Raw genomic sequence first — 14,872 nt, 5'->3', positions numbered from 1 at the left:
GAGGAGGGTTGAGTAGGGTCTGTATATTTTTCATTGACTGTTTGAACTTGTTTGAATATGATCCAACTACACTTGTTTTGCCTGTTTTGTTTTACATGAATTATGGAAGAGTCAAATAATTTTATTGTTGGTCTGTAATAGTGGATTGGATGTACAGTCTTGTTTCCACTGGAATCAGTTAGTTGGAAGCACATCATACCATGTAATATTCCCTCACTTTGCTTCTCAGGTTGTTTCCAAGTAGCCGCTACACCTAGGGAACAGACTATATGGCGCTGATTTTTTTTTTTGTCCTCCCATAATGTGAAGTGCATTCATCAAGAAATGCAAGTGGAAAAAATAATTGGTGTACATGTTTTTTAAAAATAAATCCTATGACAGCGAATTTTATTCTGTATCTCAATTTTTTGAGTAGTTATTTGTAAAGAGCTGATTTCCAGTACCTGAATGGACATAACACCAGTGTCACCTGTACTCAGGCAAAAGGTGCTCCAAAATACCAGTGATCTTATCTAAAACAACAGGAATTCTGCAGATGCTGGAAATTCAAGCAACACACATAAAAGTTGCTGGTGAACGCAGCAAACCTGACGAAGGGTCTCGGCCTGAAACGTCGACTGTACCTCTTCCTAGAGATGCTGCCTGGCCTGCAGTGATCTTATCTAGTCTGCTCTGGTTTCACAGAACTGATACTTTGTGGTTTTGAATACAATGGCTGTGTCTTCCTGCTCCCAGTCTCCTGTGAATAGCAAGAGAAATTGTGTGGTGGCTGTAGGTTGGGAATCTCCTGAAAAACTGCAATGTAAAAGAAGAACAAGAGTATGATGGTGGTAATAAGTGGTGGGGGTCAACATTCATCAGATATATCCATCCAGGCAAAGGCAAAAACAATCGCAAGTTGTGAAGATGTGATTGACCCTTTTGGACAATTAGTGATGAAACATATCAACTCCTGCCTGAGAAGTGACTTGGGTCCACTTAAGTTTGCCCGCCAGAGCGACAGGTCCACAGCAGATACCCTCTCATTGGCTCTTCATTCAGCCTTGGAACATCTGGACAGCAAAGGTACATACATTAGGTTCAGGAACATTCATTATCCCTCAGCCATCAAGCTCTTGAACCAAAAGGGATAACTTCACTTGCTGTATCATTGAAATGTTCCCACAACCTATGGACTCACTTTCAGGAATTCTCCATCTCCTTGATATTTATTGATTGTTATTATTTCTTTTTGTTGTATTCTCACAGTTTGTTGTCTTTTGCACACTGGTCGAACACCCAGTTGGTGCAATCTTTCTTTGATTCTATTATGATTCTATTATTGATTATTTGAGTATTCCCACAAGAAAGTGAATCTCGGTTGTATATGGTGACATATATGTACTTTGATAATGAATTTACTTTGAACTATGGATTTGTCTTTGAGTGAGGGAGAGTTATTGTATTGAAGAGTATGGGTGCTGTAACTACCCATAATATAGCTGAGATTTAGTTGCAAGTGTTCAGGCTCATTCAGCTTGACATATCACTATAAGACCATAAGGTATAGGAGCAGAAGTAGGCCATTCGGCCCATCGAGTCTGCTCCGCCATTCAATCATGGGCTGATTCAATTCTTCCAGTCATCCCCACTCCCCTGCCTTCACCCCATACCCTTTGATGTCCTGGCTAATCAAGAACTTATCTATCTCTGCCTTAAATACACCCAGTGAGTTGGCCACCACAGCTGCTTGTAGCAACAAATTCCACAGATTTACCACCCTCTGACTAAAGTAATTTCTCTGCAGTTCTGTTCTAAATGGACGTCCTTCAATCCTGAAGTCATGTCCTCTTGTTCTAGACTTCCCTACCATGGGAAATAACTTGCCATATCTAATCTGTTCAGGCTTTTTAACATTTGGAATGTTTCTATGAGATCCCCCCTCATTCTCCTGAACTCCAGGGAATAGAGCCCAAGAGCTGCCAGACGTTCTTCATATGGCAACCCTGTCATTCCTGGAATCATTCTTGTGAATCTTCTCTGAACCCTCTCCAATGTCAGTATATCCTTACTAAAATAAGGAGCCCAAAACTGCACACAATACTCCAAGTGTGGTCTCACGAGTGCCTTATAGAGCCTCAACATCACGTCCCTGCTCTGATATTCTATAACTCAAGAAATGTATGCCAAAATTGCATTTGCCTTCTTTGCCACCGACTCAACCTAGAGGTTAACCTTTAGGGTATCTTGCACAAGGACTCCCAAGCCCCTTTGCATCTCTGCATTTTGAATTCTCTCCCGTCTGTTCGTTTATTTCTTCCACCAAAGCGCATGAACATACACTTTTCAACATTGTATTTAATTTGCCACTTTTTTGCCCATTCCCCTAAACTATTTAGGTTTCTCTGCCGGCTTTCTGTTTCCTCAACACTACCCAGTCCTCCACCTATCATCGACAAATTTAGCCACAAGTCCATTAATACCGTGGTCCAAATCATTGACGTACATCGTAAAGAGCAACGGTCCCAACACCAACCCCTGTGGAACTCCGCTGGTAGCCGGCAGCCAGCCAGAATAGGATCCCTTTATTCCCACTCTCTGCTTTACTGAAATACTAGGTCATTGTATTTCATTCAGCACCACTCCCATTTGAGGTGCGATTGGTTGATTAAGGTAGGCACATTTCAGCTCAGGTTGAACTTCCTCTGCTCCCTTGTCCATCAGAATGCTGAGGTTGGTGTCAGAAATCAGCAGAGCTGCGCCCTCTTTGCTCCAGTGCCACATTTGAACGTTGACAGTGGGGGCTCACGTACTTCTTAGAGGATCTTGGTTTAATGGGCTTCAGTTAATGCATGGACTGTGAGGCTAATGGCTGGAATTACATTAGCAATTGTTAGGGTGTGGACAAGATGCCACTTAAAACAGCAATGGACAGACATTCTTGAACTCTTGCACAAGCATCACAGTTGAATTTTGTATCCAGTCTGTCACAGACTGCTAGGGTCTTGTACACGTACCTCTGTTGTTTGCTGTCAAGTGGTGGATAGCGGTTTCCCCTGGCATCACCATTATTTTAAGATTATATTCCAGTTTATTGATGCAAATCAATGGTCCAAACTGGCAATAAGTTCACAGATTTGGCTGATTCAAAGCTCAGTAATGTAGTAAATATTAAGGAATTTAACAGGAATCAGAAAATCAAGGGTAGATGGAACTTAATGCAGAACATTGTGATGGCTAATTTTAATGGAAATTTCAGTAGGATAGGAGTAATTTAAAAACGTATTAAAATTATCCCGAATGTCTTTCCCAAGGCACATAGGGCCCAGGATCTTGTCTTGAATATAGAAAAGTCAGGTCCAATATCAACTCCTGCCCAACCAGCTATTTATCCACCCTTCCATCAAAGTTGATGATATCACCCTTGGAAACGTAGACCACTTCCCCTACCTTGGCAGCATTCTCTCTTCAAAAGCGGACATCGACTCAAAGAATAACCACTGCCTGAGTAGTGAAAAGAGTCTTTAAAGACCGTGACCTTGAAGTCCAAACAAAACCTTTGGTCTACAGAGCAGCTGTCCCTCCTACGTTACTGTATGGAGCTAAATCATGCACCAGCTACAGTAGGCACCTGAAAGCCCTGGACCAATATCACCAAAGAGCCTTGCAAAGGATCTTAAGGATCAGCTGGAAGGACATTCGCACTAACACCAGCACACTGGAGGAGACCAACATGGACAGCATCTCCAGATGATCAAGTAACACCAGCTCCAGTGGATAGGTCATGTCATTTGGATGTTTAACTCACATGTCCTTTACTCCCAGTTGAAGGAAGGGCAGTGCCTGGGCAACGGGAGCACTTTAAAGAAAACATAAAAATTAGCCTGAATAAATTCAACACTACCTCTCAGAACTGGGATGACATTGCACTCAACAGATACACCTGGAGCAAATCTGTTCAAGAGGAAGCTGCGTTTCATGAGAGTGACCTCCGCTCTGCCGCAAAGAGCAAGCGGCAAATGCAGAAGGAAACAGAACAAGCAAAAGACCTGACCGCCAACCTCAGCCATCACTTACTCCTGCCCACACTGTACCAGAATGTGTAGATCCCAGATTGGCCTCTGCAGCCATCTGAGGACCCATCAATAGACGGTCCGTTAGGAGAATATCATACTCAATTCGAGTGATCGCGCTACTACTCATTGTACAATTTTAAAGGCAATGTAGGAACAAAGACTAGTAGTGTTGTGAAAGGTGGGTTGAGTATGTAATTTTAAAAGTTGTGTGGAATCTTTGTACTGAGAAATAGAGCCAGAGAGTTCAAAATTATTGTGTTATGTTAAATGTTTAGACAGCAGTCATTGGGCATAATGATCAAATCTGGCATCACAAGGCTTTTCAGAGGGTGCAGGGGAGATTTCTAGAATGTTAGGCATGGAAGACTTCAGTTATATGGAGACACAAAAAAGTAAGGCTATTTTTCTGAGAACAGAGAAAGTTTATGAGAAAGAGATGTTTAGAAATTCTAAAGAAAGTTCCGATATGAACACACAAATTTAGATGACAGAGAACCAGAGTGACATGTGAAGTGTTTTAATTCATTGCCTTACTATGGTTTGGAAAATACAGCATGGAAGTGTGGAAGAATCAAATTGACAACTTTTATAAAAGAAGTGTTTTAATACTGGAAATGAAACTTATTATATAGGGTATGAACAAGAAGTGAGATGAGATGTGGTTTATTAAGTTTACCTCTCATGCAGTCCATTTGAATGTTTCTCAGTTATTGTTTGCATGTTGTATTCTTGCTAAAAAAAAATACACAGATTCCAATGCATTGTTTAATATCAGTTTATTACAAAATTAGATTCTTTCTGTTCAAATAATTATATGATTAATATCAGAAGCCTTACACATTACATACTGCATTACACAGACCTTGTGTTGTAAAGCAATGTAGATTAGATCACAAAATTATTATTTCACGTATGCATACATTGAGCAGTGATATTTTTGATTTCCAATGTGGAAGTGGTAAGTTCACACCTTTACTGCTTCTTGCTAATTAATCATTTGATAAATGAAAGTAACCATGCGTTTTTATGCACTAAAGTTAAAGTTGTAAAGTAAAAGTATTAGTATTTGAGAATATTAACTGTCGTAACTGTTGTGGAGGGTAATTTTCTGTATGAATTTAGATTAAAGCTACATTTGTCCCCACTCCTAAAATGAATCTGGTCTGACTGCTCTAGGAGACTGGAAGATAAATTATAAAATATACAGTTTTCTTTTGCAGTTTTGCAGATATTGGATCTTAAAATCCAATTGACCAGGCTTCAGATTTAACAGCGCAATAACAAGTTCTGTGAATGCTGCGAACTTGTGTCATGGACTAAATGTTGTGTCCGTCTGTCCTGTGTTCTAATATCAACATAAATCTGTAATGAGAGAAATTATTTTCTGTACATAGATTATTGTGGGATGATTGCACTCCAAACTTCACTCTGGACTTGGGCCTGGAGGACTTTGTAGCATAATTAGGAATTTTTCTCATGGTTCAGAATCAGAGATATAACAGTAACACTTTCAGATCCATTCTTTGAACATGTTAATTAGGAAAGAATCAATTTCAATTAATAGTAGATGAATTCAGCACCACCATGCACCGTAACCTCTGTGACACTCCAGCCAACAACATTCCCCCTCATGCTGTTGGAATGCTCATGATTGGCTAAGTTTTGAATTTCCTGTTCAGAAAGGATTCTGTCCCATATATTGAATCCAGTCAATTTTCCTGAAAAGGCCAACTTTTGATCAAAGCCTCCTCCAGTGCAGCAACCATTCTTTTCCTGGCCCAGTTGGAGTATTCCTCTGTCTGGAATAACATATCCAACTGCTAGTCCTGAAGATCTTGCAGCAAGTTTTCCATTCACCCAAAGGGTCACATTTCCATCTTCGTTGCTCCACGTTCCACAAAAGTGTACCCAGTGCCCAGGGGAGACTGCATTTTCAGCAATGACCATGTTGGCGCTATTGTGTACAGAGAGCATGGCTGAAGATTGATTGAAGTATAGCTGAATTTCTAAAGGATTTATTTTTGTTCCATAGGAGAGCACTATGGTTTTTTCCATCACATCTGTGACTTTTACCCATATAGAAGCCGTAAAGGAGCTAAGAATCATCTTGTCTGGATGGACACTTGCAAAAATCTTCTTTGAACGCATTGGGAAGATCAGAGCCATATCGTAATCTAAGGGACAATAAGAGAAAATATTAGCTGCATTCAATGCCTTTTATTCTAACATTCTATATTCGGTGGGTTTTTTTTCTGACAGCAATTGACCAAATTCCCCTTTTAGGAAAGACCAAATACTAAGTTTTATAATGAATGTTAAGAAATGAAAAATTATGTTGAAACAGGTATTTTTTTGTATTATAATAACATTTATATTCTCTTTGCTTCTTTGAATGGTTGCAGAAGAGAAGCTTGGAGCTCTCAGTTGTGTTTTACTTGTCAGTCAGTGCACTTTAAATGTATGGTTCTGCTTTACTTTCTTGTCCGAAGCAAAGAGTGCAAGTATGAAACTTGGAGTGCAGGTCACTACTGACTTTTGCACTTCAAACGACCTGTTAAGGTCACTGAAGGAAAACCAATGTTCTGGCTTCTCAGACTGATGAGCAATCTATAAATCGTTCCATTTCATTCATCAATGAAACATTAAACTTCCCTTATTTTAATGCTGTTCAGTTACTAGATCAAGGTGGAGGAGGGGTGGGGAGTGAAGGCCATTGAGAAACTTGGGATAGGGCATGTCTAAGGTTATCTTGTATGTTATAGAGGAGGATGACTGTTTCTCTTGAAACTAGAAATAATTTGATCTTTGAAGCCTCCAGATCCTTGACTAATTTACAGCCATGTTATGCTGCTGGATTCAGTATTGGCCCAGAATGCCACAGGTGTTAGATCAAATAGTATTAGTGTTCTCATTTTGTTAAGGCAACAGTTTTGAAAAGCTCAGGAGACTCCCAAAACCAGACACTAAGGAGGTGGCTCTCAGGAATATCTAGCCAAATCATTTCTAGCTATTTCCTGTTCTGAACAAGTCTGCAACTTTAAAAAAAATACAATAGGCAGAGATGTGTGTTGTCTGTCTGTCTCTCTGTCTGACAGACACACACACACACACACACACACACACACTCACACTCACACACATCTCAAGCATTTAATGGAACATAAAGGCATGCTGAGTTTAAACACTTCCCTTTCTGACTCATGAGCTGAAGTGCTATCACTAAGCCAGAAGACTGCTTCAAGTCCAATGACTGATTTAAGATATCAAAGATATTGATAAGTCAGACAACAGCAACAGTGGTTATGTGGTGGGCTAAAAGAAGTGTAAGTTTAAAATTGCGTGCATCTTGATGTTGGACGATCTTTATATTGACAGTGGCTAATGCATTAAGTGATTCTAGGGGGAAAGATGAGTGATAATTGGAGAAAGCAGTAATTACCTGTCTGTCATTAACAGAAGGAATACTACAGAAAGAAAATGTTTCACATTATCAGGATTACAAAATCATATATTATCCAAGTTGTCCCTGACCTAAACTGAACATACATGTACAGTACATTTCATTTCGGGAGTTCCCTGGCGTAAAAAGAGGTACCAAAAGTTTGGTTTTAACATTTTTCACATGCATTGCCACATATAGGAAAACTTAAAATAAAGATCTATTTTTAAAAATATAAACTGGATCCTTTAATTCCCCAATCACCTGCCCCAACCCCCAAGTCACCTCTCTTCCCCACCCCCTCCCAGTACTCAACCAGCACACTAGGTGGCATATTGTACAAGGCAGAAATATTTTTGGGACTTTTTAATACTACATTGGCTGTTTTGTTTCTGCATGTGTTATAGATCCTAGTGAGAGGTATGTTTCATTTTCTCAGCTGATAGAAATGGGTATGTAGTGACCCAAATTGATTGAGAACAAATGTGTAGAACGTAGCAAAAAAAAAATGGTAAGATAGGTTACCTGATGGTATTGTGTGTTTCACTGAGCATTTCTGTGACACTGTTACTTCACCTCTGGGTTGGTACGGTTCATAGGAATTCAGAATGGCTTCCAAGTTTATTGAAACTGTTTTATTCATGTCTTGAGATGAAGTCTGATCCTTCATGTACGTTATCATTTGCCAAATTGTCTCAAGATTTCTGAGTCTGTTGGACAGATCTTGAGCCACTGAAAGAAGCTGCTGCAGTGTATTTTTCTGCTCTGATTCATTCTCTAATTTGGATTTGCTGAATTCTTCAACATTGTATGTCAACTTCTTGTCGGTGTACGTTGTGAAGTGCAAAATTGCACTCTCTATGGCTTTTGTGGTGGTGTCTGCAATGATGGTTTTCATCTGGAGCATTTCGGACCGGACTCGTTGGAATTCTGCCTTACACACTTCATGAATGGATTGTTGCAGGATGTTCTGTTTCATCTGGGCATTCTCCAGCATTACAAAGAGCTTATCCCATTTAGTGAGTTCCTTTTGGCATTTACAGGAAACATCTGGATGAAGATAATTTTAAATAAAGGGAGCACTCATGTTACGTATGTAAAGTTTCATGCTGCTTTAGTACAAGTAACGTATTGCTGAAATTTTGTTGCATTTAATTATTAAATCCTGCAATTTTTAAACTTAAGTACTAAATAAACATTAAGTAAAATTAAACTGCTTGCATGGTAATCAAGTATCACTGCTATGGCAGCATCCTGAGGGAGGAACACAGTTAAAATTTCAAGTCAATGACTTCCACTGGTTGTTTGGAGAGTTAACTGTTCCTCTGTGTCCATGGAAGCTGCTTGACACGCTGAACCTTTGCACCATTTTTTGCTTTCAGATTTTCGTCATCTGCTGTATTTTATGTTAGTAATTGTAATTCACTTAAACAAAACAAGATGTAACTTTATATTTCATAACATCAGTACATATCAAAGCAATTCATTACCACTTAAGCACCTGTATAGTCTATTGATAAAGCAACATTCAGCAAACTCCCAGAACAGTTTCTTTTAGAATGTGCTGGTACAGAAATAAATATTATTCCTCACAGAAATAGTGGCATGGGATCGTTTACATCTGCCTGAGAAGACTGACAGAATTGTGGTTCCATGCCTCATGCAAAAGATGGTAATGCTGACACTACTCTTGTACTGGAATCTCAACCCTGATCTTGTACAATATCAACTCAACCAATTACATTTACTGCTTTAGGAATCTGAATATCTTACTTTGCATCACAATGAGTTAGAATGAATAATCTTTATTAGCATTTTGTCAAAGCAGCTGATAGCATCGATTTATACTCTGGTGATTCACAGCAGAGAACCTAAAGTAATTGTTAACAGAATTAAACCTGAAATGTGTTAGCTCTGGTATTAGTATAATGAGATTTTCCTGTTTTATGGTTAAGTTTTTTCCTTCTCTTTAACAGCACTTTATTTGTGAACAACTGTTGTTACTTGTTTGAAGTAATACTTTCAAATTTTAAGTTTCACCAGAAAAGATGAAAACAGCAAAGATCATTAACTATAGCAGAATCAGTTCTTCTAACAATGAAAATTTTTTACCTGGTATAAATGAGATTTTATTTTCCATCCCATTAATAACTTGCACATCTTCATAATCATTTGCTAAAATATAGGAGACATTGAGTAGAATCCATAGGATCATTGTAAATACAGCCATTTCCTCAGAGTTGTCGTCTAGCTGGTATGCAGAATTTTGAGTTAATTTGGCTCCTTCGATATGAGCTGTAAAAGCAAATGAACACAAGCCCTTAAACCCTCTTTATAAGTAATAAATGAGAATGATGTAAGAACTTTGTCATTGGTATAAAAGTGCATGCACCAATGAACTAGAGCTCTGCTTTCGCAACAAAGAATTTGAATTATTTGAATTGCACAATCTTGAAACCTGAGGGGTCTGAAGCACATCCGAATAGGCATACCTAAGCAAGGACCCAGCACTGGGGTAAGTTTTAGATTGCAAGAGTAATGTAATGATCCACCACTGGGGAATGCATTTTTTTTCATCTAAAGTGGTAGCAATAAGTGAGGAGTGTTAAGAAGCCAGAGAAGGGCAAGTCCCAGAGGGGTGTGCAAGAATGCAAAGGCATTTATTTCTGCATTTCATTAGTTTTATTTTACATTTTGCCATATGAAAGTTGTTAGGTAAGATCCTAAGCCTGTTTTAAAAGGTTTAATGAAGAAAAATGGCTTAAATATGCTTCATGATTTTTCTGGATACATTTTGTCTTGGATAATATATAACAATATATATTATCTAAAAGTGCATATAAACAGTCCATTTTGACTATCATTTTGTATTTTTTTTTGGACTGCGTCAATTGATAGCATCTATCACACTGGGAGGCCTGATTCCCTGATGTGACATCAAAAATATTGAGTGGAGATTACAAAATTTCCCCAATGTAAGGGGTAACATCCCAGAATATGTGGACTATCTTCAGAGCAATACCTGAGAGGTGATTGTTTGCTCCTAGATATTATGACAAGAGACTGCTTGTTTTCTTTCCAGAAAAAGTTTGTATGGAATAATTTGTGTTTGAGTTCAACACCAGCATTTACTTTACTACTCTCATGTAGGGAAATGCCTCTCTGTTTTACAAGGGTCCCTATGTCCATTTTTTGGAACGTAGGAGGAGAGAATAGAAAATGAAATACATCCAAAGGAGACTTTGGAGACTGTTTCAAGAAAAGGAGGGAAGAAAAATAGGAAGTTTATTTGAATGTATGCTAAATTTGTATTGATATAGATTTGTTATATTTTGATTAATTGACATAATTGCCTTCAATATCATTCCTATATTTAAAACTGACTGCTTAAATCATATAAAATTCTCTCAAATCGTCAACATGTTTTAAAAGTTCCTTACATTGAACACAGAATTGTATTCAAACTGCATATCATGAAGGGTTAAATAGTTATACAGCAACCCCCACAGTTCAGTTCACTAATAATTTCCTTATGCTGCAGTTTAAATTTGTGAATGGTATGTAGGTTGCAATAACTTCAAGGTCACCTATTGTGCTATAAATTATTCCTACACCATTGAGCATTTTCAAATATCTATTTTCAGTAAAGGGAAAATGAAATTTACTGTTGCCATTTTCTCATTAAATATTCTTGTGGCATTGTATGCCATTTTTGTGGTATCATCTATTGTTTATTTATAATGGATTCCTTAACGCACTCTGAGGAATGGTTTCCAGATGATCAACCACATTTGAATTTAAATGCTTGACTTTCTTACCTTGCTGGTCTCACAGGGAATTCTTTGTTGCTGCGGGTTTTACCTTCAATCTATGAGAAGCAGCAGGGACCTATTAACTGCCACGTAACGGAGTTGGTCCAACTCGTGCCACAGCTGGAGCCTCCTGAACAGCACCATCTTCTACACCTTTTGCAAATGATAACAAAGCAGTGTCCTCAGGTAAAACTTTACTTAGTTACCAAATCATTCCTTCACTTTTATCCTTCTAAGCTAATTATCTATTCATTTATCTAATCGCTGCTCATGGACTCTTTCATAAAAGAAACCCATGAGAGAACTTCTGAGCGGTAAAAACCAAGGAGACTGCCTGCCATAAACCCCATTTTTCAGTAATATTCCTTCTGAAGAAGCTTTGCGGGCCATGTGGTGCTTTGCTCTTCATTTCATTCCCATTATCCACAATTAATTGACCATTTTGGTGTTGGCCTTTTAAAGTTAAAATACATGCAGTACTGGAAACCAGCACCTTCGTAGAATGTCTACCATCCAAAATTGATCCTGCCTGTTTAGTCATAGTCATACTTTATTGATCCTGGGGGAAATTGGTTTTCGTTACAGTTGCACCATAAATAATTAAAGAGTAATAAAACCATAAATAGTTAAATAGTAATATGTAAATTATGCCAGGAAATAAGTCCAGGACCAGCCTATTAGCTCAGGGTGTCTGACCCTCCAAGGGAGGAGTTGTAAAGTTTGATGGCCACAGGCAGGAATGACTTCCTATGACGCTCAGTGTTGCATCTTGGTGGAATGAGTGTCTGGCTGAATGTACTCCTGTGTCCAACCAGTACATTACGTTGTGGATGGGAGACATTGTCCAAGATGGCCTGCAACTTGGACAGCATCCTCTTTTCAGACACCACCGTCAGAGAGTCCAGTTCCATCCCCACAACATCACTGGCCTTACGAATGACCTTGTTGATTCTGTTGGTGTCTGCTACCCTCAGCCTGCTGCCCCAGCACACAACAGCAAACATGATAGCACTGGCCACCACAGACTCATAGAACATCCTCAGCATCGTCCGGCAGATGTTAAAGGACCTCAATCTCCTCAGGAAATAGAGACGGCTCTGACCCTTCTTGTAGACAGCCTCAGTGTTCTTTGACCAGTCCAGTTTATTGTCAATTCGTACCCCCAGGTATTTGTAATCCTCCACCATGTCCACACTGACCCCCTGGATGGAAACAGGCGTCACCGGTACCTTAGCTCTCCTCAGGTCTACCACCAGCTCCTTAGTCTTTTTCACATTAAGCTGCAGATAATTCTGCTCACACCATGTGACAAAGTTTCCTACCGTAGCCCTGTACTCAGCCTCATCTCCCTTGCTGATGCATCCAACTATGGCAGAGTCATCCGAAAACTTCTGAAGATGACAAGACTCTGTGCAGTAGTTGAAGTCCGAGGTGTGAATGGTGAAGAGAAAGGGAGACAAGACAGTCCCCTGTGGAGCCCCAGTGCTGCTGATCACTCTGTCTGACACACAGTGTTGCAAGCACACATACTGTGGTCTGCCAGTCAGGTAATCAGGAATCCATGATACCAGGGAAGCATCCACCTGCATCACTGTCAGTTTCTTCCCCAGCAGAGCAGAGCAGATGGTGTTGAATGCACTGGAGAAGTCAAAAAACATGACCCTCACAGTGCTCGCTGGCTTGTCCAGGTGGGCATAGACACGGTTCAGCAGGTAAACAATGGCATCCTCAACTCCTAGTTGGGGCTGGTAGGTGAATTGGAGGGGATCTAAGTGTGGCCTGACCATAGGCCGGAGCAGCTCCAGAACAAGTCTCTCCAGGGTCTTCATGATGTGGGAGGTCAATGCCACCGGTCTGTAGTCATTGAGGCCTCTGGGGTGCGGTGTCTTCGGCACAGGGACGAGGCAGGACGTCTTCCACAGCTAATTTGCAGCTAATATTGCGAAAGGTCCCTGTTCTCACTTTTGCTCTGTACCATGTTACAGAAGCCAGAGCCGTGTTCTTCCATTAAGCTATTGTGTGTGCCCACATTTCAATTATGTTAGCTTATCAGTAAGAGTGTGATGGATACTCACTTTCCAGGGTCCGCGAGGTTTGCTGCCTACTTCAGCTTTCTCGCACAACAACGTGACTTTTCCAAAGAGTCAAATCTGTTTGTGACAAAGTTAAACTTCGAGCAAATATCCCTTGTTCAGCTTCTTGCCTCTTTACCTCTTAAGAATCAGCTTGCAGTTAAAAGACAGCTTTGTAAGCAGTGTTACAGAGAACGGGGGGGAGGGGTGGGCTGGCTGCTAAGAGATGTGGTTTGCAAAGTGGAGTGACTATGAGATGTTTAGCTGGTGCAGACTAGAATATAAGACAATGGGGTTATGTTGATTGGCCTGCATTGGACCAAGCAATTACTGCTAAGTTGTCTGCTTCATTGTAATAGAGATTGAGGAAGGTTCCTGACTGGGTTTATTTAGTCACTACGCACATTAAGCATGGTCACAAATTTGATTGATCAACAGTTGGAATATTTGTGTACTCAGAGAGTCAGACCTCACAGCATTAATTTTGGGTGTCAGGGATCTCTCCCCCTATAAGCTTTTAGACCACTTGTGGGAATTACTTTGTCACAGCAAAGGTATCTATCTGACAAACATCAATTGCAAATGATGTCAACTCGTAGTAAAGTAGTATAAAGGAAATGGTGGATGAACTGAATAAGTATTTTGCATCAGTCTTCACTGTGGAAGACACTAGCAGTAAACCAGAAGTTCAAGATTGTCAGGGGCCAGAAGGGTGTGAAGTTGCCGTTACGAGAGAGAAGATTCTGGGGAAACTGAAAGGTGTGAAGGTAGGTGGATCACCTGATCCAGATGGTGTGCACCCCATGGTTTTGAAAGAGGTGGCTGAGAGATTATGGAGGCATTAGTAATGATCTTTCAAGAAGCGCTAGAATCCGGAATGGTTCCAGAAGACTGGAAAATGACAAATGACACTCCACTCTTCAAGAAGGGAGAGATGCAGAAGAAAAGAAATTATAGGCCATTTAGTCTGACCTCAGTGGTTGGGAAGGAAGAAGGTTAAGGCTGTGGTTTCGAGTTACTTGGAAGCACATGATAAAATAGGCTGTAGTCAGCATGGTTTCCTCAAGGGAAAACCTTGCCTGACAAATCGGTTGGAATTCTTTTAAAGAAATAACAAGCAAGCTAGACAAAGGAGAATTGGTTGATGTTGTGTACTTGGATTTTCAGAAGGCCTTTGACAAGGTGCCACACATGAGGCTGCTTAACAAGTTAAGAGAACATGGTTTTACAGGAAAGATTCTAGCATGATGAAGCAGTGGCTGATTGGCAGGAGGCAAAGAATGGGAGCAAAGGGAGCCTTTTCTGGCTGGCTGCTGGTGACAAGTGTTGTTTCACAGGGGTCTGTGTTGGGATTGCTTCTTTATCAATGTTAATGACTTAGACAGATTAGGAGAATGGGCAAAGAAACAGCAGATGGAATACAGTGTCGGGAAGTGTATGATCATGCACTTTGGTAGAAGAAATAAAAGGGTTGGCTATTTTCTAAAGGGAAAG

The 14,872-nt window shown here is 39.9% G+C and overlaps 2 protein-coding genes across 14 annotated transcripts in view; one reads left to right on the top strand and one right to left on the bottom strand.

Moving 5' to 3' along the window:
• Positions 1 to 14,872, top strand: part of veph1 (ventricular zone expressed PH domain-containing 1) — a 247,776-nt gene that overhangs the window by 51,579 nt on the left and 181,325 nt on the right. For all 13 annotated transcript variants that reach the window (XM_063045816.1, XM_063045817.1, XM_063045810.1 and 10 more), the window contains one exon: positions 11,329 to 11,492. In XM_063045816.1, coding sequence (XP_062901886.1) covers positions 11,329 to 11,492 — 164 coding nt within the window. The remainder of the gene's footprint in view (positions 1 to 11,328; positions 11,493 to 14,872) is intronic.
• On the bottom strand, positions 4,820 to 9,810 carry LOC134344785 (pentraxin-related protein PTX3-like). The gene is made up of 3 exons (XM_063044872.1): positions 9,607 to 9,810; positions 8,020 to 8,544; positions 4,820 to 6,229 (listed from the first exon to the last, which is right to left on the bottom strand). Exons 1-3 carry the CDS (start codon positions 9,722 to 9,724, stop codon positions 5,613 to 5,615), a joined length of 1,260 nt encoding a protein of 419 aa, XP_062900942.1. The 5' UTR covers positions 9,725 to 9,810; the 3' UTR covers positions 4,820 to 5,612.

Source organism: Mobula hypostoma, chromosome 4, assembly GCF_963921235.1.
Source record: "Mobula hypostoma chromosome 4, sMobHyp1.1, whole genome shotgun sequence".
NCBI lineage: Eukaryota > Metazoa > Chordata > Chondrichthyes > Myliobatiformes > Myliobatidae > Mobula > Mobula hypostoma.
This window is presented reverse-complemented; position numbering and strand designations above follow the sequence as displayed.